At 44.7% G+C, this 12,280-nt stretch overlaps 1 protein-coding gene across 2 annotated transcripts in view; it reads right to left on the reverse strand.

The window, feature by feature from the left end:
* MAN1C1 (mannosidase alpha class 1C member 1) overlaps positions 1-12,280 on the reverse strand; it is a 99,539-nt gene that overhangs the window by 23,444 nt on the left and 63,815 nt on the right. The window contains exons 10-11 of one of the 2 annotated variants that reach the window (XR_011853214.1): positions 11,549-11,758; positions 3,253-3,425 (exon numbers count right to left, since the gene is read on the reverse strand). Coding sequence is in view for 1 of the 2 variants with exons in the window: in XM_072136650.1 (XP_071992751.1) it covers positions 3,253-3,425; positions 11,539-11,758 (393 nt within the window). In the remaining variant the exon portion in view is untranslated. Of the gene's footprint in view, positions 1-3,252; positions 3,426-11,538; positions 11,759-12,280 lie in introns of both variants that reach the window. The other variant, XM_072136650.1, reaches the window with a different exon arrangement.

A 12,280-nucleotide genomic window follows, 5' to 3' on the forward strand; every position in this document is an offset into this window, starting at 1 on the left:
ATTGAAAAAACGTTATCATATTTTGATAGATCGGGCATTTTCGGACACGTCGACACCTAATGTGTTTATGATTTTTACTGTTTATTTATATTTATGTCACTTCTAGGGAAAGGGGGGTGATTTGAATTTTAGGTTTTTTTATTATAATTTATTTTTGTAACTTTTTTTATTTCTCTTTTTTACTATTTTTCAGGCTCCCTAAGGTACTTTAAACCTAGGTTGTCTGATCGATCCTATCATATACTGCCATACTACAGTATGGCAGTATATGTGGATTTTCCTCCTTATTCATTACAATGTGCTATCAGCACATTGTAATGAAGGGGTTAAAACGAAATAGCCACGGGTCTTCGGAAGACCCGAGGCTACCATGGAGACGGATTTTCGGGGAGCGGCGATCCCAGGTAAGATGGTGGAGCCCATGTGCCGCTATCTTTTTGAGGCTGCCGGCAGCTTTGCCGGAAGCCATCGCTGTGATAACACCCGTGATCGGCACTAACTAAAAAAGGCCCAAAAACGGCCTAAAAACGCCACATGTGTCTTTACCCTTACCGGTAAGCCTCTGCTGCAATATGCAGCAAAGACTTACCGGCTATGGAGAGGGCTCAGCCCGTGACCCGACTGTAAAATCAAATTCACCCATTCAGTTCATGTCTTTCACCTGTTAAATTAGCAAAACTGCACCTAACAGCACCTAAAAACTGATTGTGATGCAGTTGTAAATGCAACATGTGACTGCACACGCAGTTTTATTAATTCACACATTCAAATAGCTTAAAAACATGACCTGAACAAGTGAATTAGATTTTGAAGGGGAAACATAAAATGGAATTCACCTGTTTGGCACCTGTTAAAATGAGAAACGTTTTAACAGCAATGTGTGAACACACTTGAGGGCGTTTTCCCACGTGGTGTTTTTGTTGCATTTTTAAATGCATCCAAAACGCAATTGGGAGGGGGTTTTGCCAAAACGCATATAAGTTTCCTATTAAATCCATGCGTTTCATTGGAAACATATATGCATTTTGGCCAAACCCCTACGAGGAGAACCACAGTGATTTGTTGCTGCCAATGTTCAGGGTAAAACGCAATGTAACCTCAGTATGTGATCAAGGCTGAAGCCTTTGGAATGCATCAAAAACTCATCAAGAAAAGCAATGCATCGCATGAAAGCGCCCTTATTCAGGACAGTGAAAAGCATTCACAGTCATGTCATGGTTGAGTTATGGTGTTGGTGTCTGCATTGTCTTTCACTTGATGAGTCGTACTGGCACCTGTGGTTCTACATTATTGTAATGTCTGTGAATCTTCTTGGTGTAGTACCAGGCACCTGTGTGGCATTAAAGTGAACAGCTATTCAAGAGAGCTAAATCCTGTGTTTTTTGGGAGCTCCCGGGTGCAGTCACACGTGGCGTTAACGCATGCATTTTGAAACGCATCACACAAGCTGAGGAGAGGAGATTTGCCCTATTACATTGCTGTCAACAATGCGTTTACAAAGAGCATGCATTAAAGGGAACCTACCACCACAAATCTACCTATAAAAGGTAGATCGGGTGGTAGGTGGATCAATAGGACGTGAGGATAGCCCTTTTAAGGGCTAATCCTCACGTCCCCGCAATTTTTTGGTAACTTTTATGAAGCGTTTATGCTAATTTTATTATGCGGCTACTGGGGCATGGAGTAGCCGCATCTGAGGTTACACGAGGTGGCTACTCCACGCTCCGGTAGCCACTTTACCCCTCCTACTCACCATCTTCGGCGCGCAGCTACGACCAGCTGCTCGTCCAACGATCCGGCAGTCTGCGCATGTGCAGAACAGCAGGCCCGCGCCTGTGCAGCCCCGGCTTCGGAGCAGTGACCGCGCAGGCGTGGGCCTGCTGTTCTGCGCATGCGCAGACTGCAGGATCGTCGGACGAGGGCGCGCAGCTACGAGCAGCTGCGCGCCGAAGATGGTAAGTAGGAGGAGAAAAGAGGCTACCGGGGCGTGGAGTAGCCGCCTCGTGTAACCTCAGATGCGGCTACTCCACGCCCCAGTAGCCGCATAATAAAATTAGCATAAACGCTTCATAAAAGTTACCAAAAAATTGCGGGGACGTGAGGATTAGTCCTTAAAAGGGCTATCCTCACGTCCCATTTTTCCACCTACCACCCGATCTTTATAGGTAGATTTGTGTTTTTTATTATAATTTATTTTTGTGTTGGTGTCTGCATTGTCTTTCACTTGATGAGTCGTACTGGCACCTGTGGTTCTACATTATTGTAATGTCTGTGAATCTTCTTGGTGTAGTACCAGGCACCTGTGTGGCATTAAAGTGAACAGCTATTCAAGAGAGCTAAATCCTGTGTTTTTTGGGAGCTCCCGGGTGCAGTCACACGTGGCGTTAACGCATGCATTTTGAAACGCATCACACAAGCTGAGGAGAGGAGATTTGCCCTATTACATTGCTGTCAACAATGCGTTTACAAAGAGCATGCATTAAAGGGAACCTACCACCACAAATCTACCTATAAAAGGTAGATCGGGTGGTAGGTGGATCAATAGGACGTGAGGATACTCCACGCTCCGGTAGCCACTTTACCCCTCCTACTCACCATCTTCGGCGCGCAGCTACGACCAGCTGCTCGTCCAACGATCCGGCAGTCTGCGCATGTGCAGAACAGCAGGCCCGCGCCTGTGCAGCCCCGGCTTCGGAGCAGTGACCGCGCAGGCGTGGGCCTGCTGTTCTGCGCATGCGCAGACTGCAGGATCATCGGACGAGGGCGCGCAGCTACGAGCAGCTGCGCGCCGAAGATGGTAAGTAGGAGGAGAAAAGAGGCTACCGGGGCGTGGAGTAGCCGCCTCGTGTAACCTCAGATGCGGCTACTCCACGCCCCAGTAGCCGCATAATAAAATTAGCATAAACGCTTCATAAAAGTTACCAAAAAATTGCGGGGACGTGAGGATTAGTCCTTAAAAGGGCTATCCTCACGTCCCATTTTTCCACCTACCACCCGATCTTTATAGGTAGATTTGTGGTGGTAGGTGCCCTTTAACACATTGTAGACACATGTGTTAACACACAAATTCCTTAACTATATGTTAACATATGTCTTAACATAGCTTTTACAAATGCATTTTGTAAACGCAATGTTGACAGCAATGTAGTCAGGCAAATCTTCTCAGCTCCCTGGTATATACAATGAACGTGTGGAAAATAAAAAGATGTGAATGTAGCCTTGTATTATGTGGAAAGTAATTCTTTTACATACCTCTACAATCTCCCAGGCCCATTCTCTATACTTGGGGTTATGCGTTAGCCTCCACAAGTACAAGTAACTTTCCACCACTTCTGGACGTAATAAATAATATCTTTCACTCAGCCTGGTTGATGTAGCTTCAGCCCCAGTATCAAACCTGAAAACTTCAGGCCCAAGCCTAGTATCTGAAAAGTAGATATCATTGAGATAGTAAAATGCACTTCTGCCAACCCACTTCCTTTACCAATGCCAATTTTACTGTATTAAGCCACAAGCTGTCATTGTGATTTCCAAAGCCCGAAGCATTTAGACAATACAGGCAGTCCCCGGGTTACATAGAAGATAGGGTCTGTAGGTTTGTTCTTAAGTTGAGTTGATATGTAAGTCGGAACTGTATATTTTATCATTGTAATCCCAGCCAGAACTTTTTTGGTCTCTGTGACAATTGGATTTTAAAAATGTTGGGTTGTCATAATAATCAATATTAACAATAAAGCTTCATTACAGACACCTGTGATAACTGTTACAGCTGATTATTGTAGCCTAGGACTAAAGTACAATAAATTACCAATATCCAGAGGTCCGTTTGTAACTATGGGTCGTATGTAAGTCGAGTGTTCTTAAGTAGGGGACCGCCTGTACATGACACCCTGTGCTGACTGCATGCGTTTGCATTCAAATGCATATGTGATTGGCTGTGGTCCAGCCGTGTGCATTTTGATTCCGGAAACGGAATCAAAACGCTATTGTGTGACTGCACCGCAAAAAGGCGGCCACATGTACCACTAGCGTGCCTCTGCCTGATCACATATGCGCTTCTATGTGTTGTTTTAATGCAAGACACCGGGTTCTAGTTACCGATCACATGTGTTTGCATAGAAATACATATGTAAACGGGCTGAGGCCTGCCCCGTACTATAGTGCTGTATTTGTATACGCAGCGCTAGCGGTACCTATGACCGCACCCCAAGTGTACATGTCAGGGCAGCCAGGTGCAACAGTAAATGGAGACATTTGACCATTTCATTTATTTTGTTACTTATTTCAATATAAAATACTCTAATAGTCTGGTAAATACAGATAGAAGATGTAGCTGTAAAAATATTAGAATGTAAAAATGTGATGTACCAGTGTAATCTGCAGGGCATTCATTACTAAAAACTGCTAGGCAGACATGAGCATTGAAGAGGACTCAGGGCAATGATCCATTTTACCTGCTTGTATACCTTTCATACATAATTAATTCAATGAAGGATAAGGTGAGAGTAAAATAGAACTTTTAGTATCATTATTTTATTATCTCCATTAAAAACAGTTCAACCCAATACTGAATACTTTTCCCAAAAAAAACTAAATGTACACACACACAAACAAACACACAACAGCCTTTGCCCAAAATTAAGTCTTATGTGAGTACACTCGGGGCAGTCTGGTAGGATAAAGACCAGTGGACAGTTCGGCCCAAATATAGACTGGTCTGAGCTGGCTCTTACACTATTATCAGCTGCTTGACTTAGGCTACATTCACACGGCCTTATGGGGGACATATATAGGGCTGACATATATAAGCCATATATACGGCCCTCATAAACGGCATACATTCCGTACCTGGGAGAAAGATAGGACATGTCCTAGCTTTCCCTGTAATATGGCGCTGTGCGTCATACATGGAGAGGGGCGGTGGTGAGCAGAGTCTACTCTCCCGGGCACCAATGTGTGCCTGCCATGCTACAGTACACAGTGTCATGTGAATGCAGCCTTCATCATTGCTTGCTGACTAGTTCAACGTCCTAACACTAAGGATGATGCCACATGTGGTGTTTTTGGTCCGTTTTTAAGCATGTGTTTTCAGTCAGTTTAAAAATGCATGCATTTTTAACTGTTTACATCCCGTTCGGCTGTTTAGAACCTGTTCCTCTTAATGGAGTGTGTTTTTAAATGAACTGAACATTTCTGGCACACCCTAAGCTTCATGCATCCAAACTGATTCATTTCTGTTTATCAACAGGGGTAAGATAATTTCCCAATGAGGCCATGGTGCAACTGTTGGTATTACAAACATGGGCATTTATGTTAGCAGTGATATCCATACAGTGTAATTGTTCTGTGTTTTGTTTTCCAGTTACAACAAGTAAATTTTTGAAAACATTACGATTCCTTATTACGAGTAAAAGTCATAGATTGTCTTTGTATTTTCACAATTTTTGTATTTCACATTATCTGCCTAGATTAAGTGACGGGTGCTCCAGCGACCCATGAATTCTATTCACCCGTCCTCGCTCCATCACTTGGCGCTGGCCATACCCAGAATCCCCGCAGGGCACACGCACGCTGGTGCTCGAAGATTTAAAGCACACTAATTGGTGCTGGCCATTTCCAGGAATTTTATAAAAGCTGCCCACTCCCTGCATTCCCCACCAGATCTTTGTGCTTCATGCCTCAGAGAAAGCTTGTTTCATTTCCTTTGACTCCGTGCTGCCTGCCTTGACCTCCTGCTTTGTTCCTGACATTGATCCCGTGTTCCCTGTGTCGACTTCCTGCCTGTCTCCGACTAAGATTCTGCCTCATGACTTTGTACCTCCACAAGCAAATGCTTGTGGAGCGACCTGTTGATACCCTGCTGCAGCAAGTCCATCCCGCATTGCGGCGGGCTCTAGTGAAAACCAGGTGCCACTTACACTCCGCTCCCAGGTGTTGGCTTACACCATTGCTCAGATCCTGACAGTAAGATCCGGCCATGGATCCTGTCAAGGTTCCGTTACCAGAACTGGTAGATCTCCCCGCCATTGTGGCCTGGCATTCCCAGCGTCTTGCCGTACAAGGTCAGCAGCTAGGAAAAGCCATTGCCATTCTACAGTGGCTATTGTCCTCCCAGCAGCCACGTCAAGTGGCTCATAAACGGCATACATTCCATACCTGGGAGAAATATAGGACATGTCCTAGCTTTCCCTGTAATATGGCGCTGTGCGTCATACATGGAGAGGGGCGGGGGTGAGCAGAGCCTCCTCTCCACGTCAAGTTCCTGCGGTTCCACCCTTTTTGTCTTCCTTCCACAGAAGCTAGGCTGAGGCACTCTATGTCTTCGAAATATGATGGGGATGCGAAGTTGTGCAGAGGCTTTATTACACAGTGCTCCTTGCAAATAGAGCTAATGCCTACACAATTCGTAACTGAATGGTTGAGAGTGGTTTTCGAGAAGACGCAGCGGAGAGGTGAGTCTGGGGGGTTTCAGCACCACATGGAAGGGCACGGGTGTACCAGCAACCGTACCGAGGATTGTGGGTGCGCCCGTGATAATACCCCCCTTTAGGGCCCCTCTTCCTTTCTTCTTTCATCTCCTCCAATTCTTCAAGGTGACGGGACAGCTCTTGAGGAGGACAGGGACCGTCAGACGTGGAACCTGGAATGGCACTTGGAAGGCCAAAGACTGGAGGGGCTCTGGGAAGCAGGAGACTGGAGTGGCTTCTGGAAAAGACGGAGGCTGGAGCGGCTCTAGAAAGCCAGAGGCTGGAGTGGCTTCTGTAAAAGCCGGAGGCTGGAGCAGCTCTGGAAAGCCGGAGGCTGGAGCGCCTTCTGGAAAAGCCAAAGGTTGGAGTGGCCTCTGGGAAGCCGGAGGCTGGAGTGGCTTCTGGAAAATCCAGAGGGTGGAGCAACTCTGGAAAGCTGGAGGCTGGAGTGGCTTCTGAAAAAGTTGGAGGAGGGAGCAGCTCTGGAAAGCCGGAGCCTAGTGAGGCGGACATGGAAGGTGACCTTGAAGTTGCTCGGTTTTAAGCAGATGTTGAAGCGCAAAGGCATCTCTGCCTAGTTGTTCTTCCTGATAAGTGAGCAGGCGGGACTGCTGGGTGACCATTCCGGAAAAACAGCCAGCGACTGATGAGAATTCTTGGGGGAGTCCCTGGTTGGATCTTGCTGTAATGGTACACAGACAACACACTTTAAGTGACACAGGGCAGATTTTAAAAATTGGTCTGTGTCCTTGAAGCCAAAATAGGCTGAGTCCTGAAGAGGTTAAGAAGCAGGTACAAACCACCAAAAAAAAAAACAAATACACAATAGTCCTTTCTGAAATGACGGGTACACTATAGTAACGGGTTGGACCCCCTTTTGCCTTCAGAACTGCCTCAATTCTTCGTGGCATAGATTCAACAAGGTGCTGGAAGCATTCCTCAGAGATTTTGGTCCATATTGACATGATGACATCACACAGTTGCCGCAGATATGTCGGCTGCACATCCATGATGCGAATCTCCCGTTCCACCACATCCCAAAGATGCTCTATTGCAGTGATTTTCAACCTTTTTTGAGCCGGGGCACACTTTTTATACTTAGAAAATCCTGGGGCACACCACCAACCAAAATAGCACAAAATGACACTAAAAAAGTCATATTATACATATAGTTAATAATATAGATTCTACATTTATTTTACTCACTCAGTGTGAAACCTGGGCCTGTTTCGGTAAACACAAAAGGGATATCCTGGCAGGAATGGTAGAAAGACACACACGAAGATCTTCCTCAACAGTTCTCAGTTTCTCCCTGTTTTTAGTAAATGGTGCTGATTATTATGTGGCTCATATACTGCAAAATAATGGGGTACAATCAGAACTACTATGGCCATGAGGCCAGAGTACAAGTGCCAGCTCATATACTCAGCATATGAGCTGGTACTTGTAGTACTCCAGCCTCATGACTATAGTATTTCTCATTTTACATTTCTCATTGTTATATGCAGTATACTGCTGGAGTACTAAAAGTACCAGCTCATATGCTGAGTATTCTGCCAACAGTTCATATACTCAGGCAAAAGCTCATATAGTCAGCATTATTGGTGGGCATTACCTTGGCGGTGGGCAAATGCGAGAGTCTCTCCGCTCTCAGGATGATGCGCCAGCCTCGGTGACGTCATTTTGTCGGGCGAGGTTCAAAGCTTGTGCATGTGTTATTGTACACGTCTCCTACATTGTAAGAATCCATGACTGCGCATCGCTGTGCATTGCCGGGAAACAAAATATAGGGGGCACCATAGTTTAGGGAACTTTCCCTGCGGCACACCTCACCAAGTGTCGCGGCACACTGGTTGAAAATCACTGCTCTATTGGATTGAGATCTGGTGACTGTGGAGGCCATTTGAGTACAGTGAACTCATTGTCATGCTCAAGAAACCAGTGTGAGATCATTCCAGCTTTATGACATGGCGCATTATCCTGCTGAAAGTAGCCATCAGATGTTGGGTACATTGTGGTCATAAAGGGATGGACATGGTCAGCAACAATACTCAGGTAGGCTGTGGCGTTGCAACGATGCTCAATTGGTACCAAGGGGCCCAAAGAGTGCCAAGAAAATATTCCCCACGCCATGACACCACCACCAGCAGCCTGAACCGTTGATACAAGGCAGGATGGATCCATGCTTTCATGTTGTTGACGCCAAATTCTGACCCTACCATCCAAATGTCGCAGCAGAAATCAAGACTCATCAGACCAGGCAACGTTTTTCCAATCTTCTACTGTCCAATTTCGATGAGCTTGTGCAAATTGTAGCCTCAGTTTCCTGTTCTTAGCTGAAAGGAGTGGCACCCGGTGTGGTCTTCTGCTGCTGTAGCCCATCTGCCTCAAAGTTCGACGTACTGTGCGTTCAGAGATGCTCTTCTGCCTACCTTGGTTGTAACGGGTGGCAATTTAAGTCACTGTTGCCTTTCTATCAGCTCGAACCAGTCTGCCCATTCTCCTCTGACCTCTGACATCAACAAGGCATTTCTGTCCACAGAACTGCCGCTCCCTGGATGTTTTTTCTTTTTCGGACCATTCTCTGTAAACCCTAGAGATGGTTGTGCGTGGAAAATCCCAGTAGATCAGCAGTTTCTGAAATACTCAGATCAGCCCTTCTGGCACCAACAACCATGCCACGTTCAAAAGCACTCAAATCACCTTTCTTCCCCATACTGATGCTCGGTTTGAACTGCAGGAGATTGTCTTGACCATGTCTACATGCCTAAATGCACTGAGTTGCCGCCATGTGATTGGCTGATTAGAAATTAAGTGTTAACGAGCAGTTGGACAGGTGTACCTAATAAAGTGGCCGGTGAGTGTAGGTAAACCTCCTGTGATAGATGGAGCTGTGCAGAGATGTGATATTATTACTAAATAAAGAAGCAGGGGGAACTTCAGAGCATTGTCCTAAAAATGAAGAAGCCACAGTAGGGATATTTCGATTAATAATTATTATCACCCTCCCCCTGCACTTTAGCAGTGAACACATTGGGAAGGGAGAAGTGCTGCTTCAGAAGGTAACAACCTTTGAATCTGCAGCATGGAGGGGCTGTGGTAACATGCCCATAGAATTTCTGACTCATTTGCATATTTTTGATAATTTTAGAAGGAAATGGATGACAAATATAAGAATACCACAGTTACTGTGCCTGGATCTATGAGTAAGTGACCCTGGTTTATTTTGCATGATTTTGAAGATAGATTTTTGAAGTGCAGAGAGAGATAATTCTGCCAAATTTCTGTTGCAGTATTCTGAACTGTAATCTAAATGGACACTGTGGGGATCATTTACTAAGGGCCTGAATCACATTTTCCGTCGGGTTTCCCGAATATTTCCGTTTTGCACTGATTTTGCCTGAATTGCCCCGGGTTTTTGGCCCACGCGATCGGATTGTGGTGCATCGGTGCCGGCATGTATGCGACGGAAATGGGGGGGCGTGGCCGTAAGAAAACCCAATGACATGCGCTTACCTGCACCTACGATAGCTTGGTGAACTCCAGTGAACTCTGACGGACTTCAGCGCAGCAACGACACCTGGTGGACATCGGGCGCACTACCTTAGTAAATCGCCGGAAGACCCGAATCCCCCACAGAGAACGCGCCGCTGGATCGCAGTGCTATATACTGTATATAGAAGGAGATTTAACAAAGCAACTTGTGGCAGCACACAATGGGGCTCATTTACCAATGGTCGCGGATCACACTTTTGTCGGACTGTCCGTCTTTTTTGGGATTATCACGGGCAGGTATTTAACAGGTGTCTGCTCTGGGATTGTGTCGCACTCGATCGTTTTTTTGCCCAGCTGTGCTGGCTTCCATGTGACACAAATTGGGGGGGGGGGGTGTTGTCGGATGATCCGTCTGATTCGGACTGAGCGCGGGATTTAACATTCAAATTGTGTCTCAATCCTATGCACTTACATGGACCACAAAGTAGAAGGTGAACTCTGGTGGACCTGAGCGGGGAAGCGACACATGCAGGATGTTGGGGGCACGATCTTAGTGAATCGCCAGACAGTGCACTTTCAGTGAACTTCGTCGGACGGGTAAGTAAATGTGCCTCAATGTATTATAGGGCGGCACGGAGTGAGTAGAACTTCTGCCTTGCAGCACTGGAGTCCTGGGTTCGAATCCCACCCAAGTCAACATCTGCAAAGAGTTTATATGTTCTCTCCGTGTTTGAGTGGGTTTCCTCCCACACTCCAAGACATACGATTAGATTGTGAGCCCCATTGGGGACAGGGACCGATTTGACATGCTTTGTGCAGTGCTGCATTATCTGTGTGCGCTATATAAATAAAAGAATTATTATTATAATTATTATTTATAGAGCTTGTAGGGAACTGCACTTTTGGAACATTTTGGAGTAAAGGCTGTCGTGGGATGAAGCTTTAAAAGTATGACTTAATGGTAACAAAACTATGAGGAATGCTGTATATTTTATTTGAAATACTAATTTGTTAAGCTCAATGGTTTTGCCATATTCTGCATGGGGACTGTTACACCTTTATGCAAATAATAATAGTATTTATATGTGGAACAATAATAAGCAATAATAAATGACATAAACATAGGAGATTTTTATCCCAAACTTTGTAATGTTACTAGAACAAATGTACATCCACGTTCAAGATTTTAAAGCTGAACGGTTCCAACAAGCTGAAAAAAGACCATATGAGACTTCAGTGCTTAGTTTGGTGTTTATTTGTTTCTTGTGGTTTTATCAGAATGAAGGTAAAAGGGTCAAAACAAATCAAGCGATGAATTACTGGAGTAAGTGGAAAATAACCAGCCTCCATTAACTTTTGAGAAGCTTTTTTACTTGGGAAGAATCTGTGACATTTTAAGACAACATAACATCAGTCTAAATTCAGTGTATTTTCAGGAAATGAACAGTAAGTAATTCTCCAATTCTGTATAATATTAAATTGTATTTACATGGAAACTGTATTTGTAATTTAGCAAGTATTCTCCACCATACACACTATAACCACTGTTGTTAGATGGCAAAAAGATAATTCATACCTGTACGTACATAAGATTCATGGCATGTGTTGGAAATCTCTGCTGCCAATTCCATATAATGATCTTTTTTTTTGTCTGGTGCATCATTTGCCCCAAGTGCCAACATCCCTGCAGCAAAGCAAGTCAGGTGGCCCATTTTATGGTCCAGGACTCCACCTCTCCACTCAGCAATGTATGTGAGACCTCCAGCAGATCTTTTGATTAGATGTGCTTCTATTGCCTGAAATGATGTACAAAAAGCAATTCACATTGAGCAAGTGCTAGAACACTTTCAATATTACTGAGCACAATGATGATGCTGCTTGCCATTTTCCACAATAAAATGCTCTATTTGCTTATTTCATAGAATTTAGTCTATACACAAACTCAACATCACTCCTATTTCCACAGTTTGTCATAAACAAACATATAGTTGCTCCTGATTGTGCTCTGTTAACCACTTGCCTACCACTGTACAGCTTTATACGTCACACTGGTAGGCATTTAACTGTGAGCCGCTTTCAGCAGCACATTAAGAACCGCACACATGCTCACACTGCGCACCTCGTAATGCGATTTGTACCCCGTTGTCTGAGCCTGATAGGCATGTACACTACGCTATTTTGCGTAACTAGGAGTTTCATTATGGTTCTAATACATATCAAGCCTAATACACTGATGTAAATAGATGTGTCTTCTAAGCGATCTCTATATCACTACATTTTTCTCTCTATATTTTATAAAGCCTATAATCTAATATATA

This window comes from Engystomops pustulosus, chromosome 2 (genome assembly GCF_040894005.1).
Source record: "Engystomops pustulosus chromosome 2, aEngPut4.maternal, whole genome shotgun sequence".
Lineage (NCBI taxonomy): Eukaryota > Metazoa > Chordata > Amphibia > Anura > Leptodactylidae > Engystomops > Engystomops pustulosus.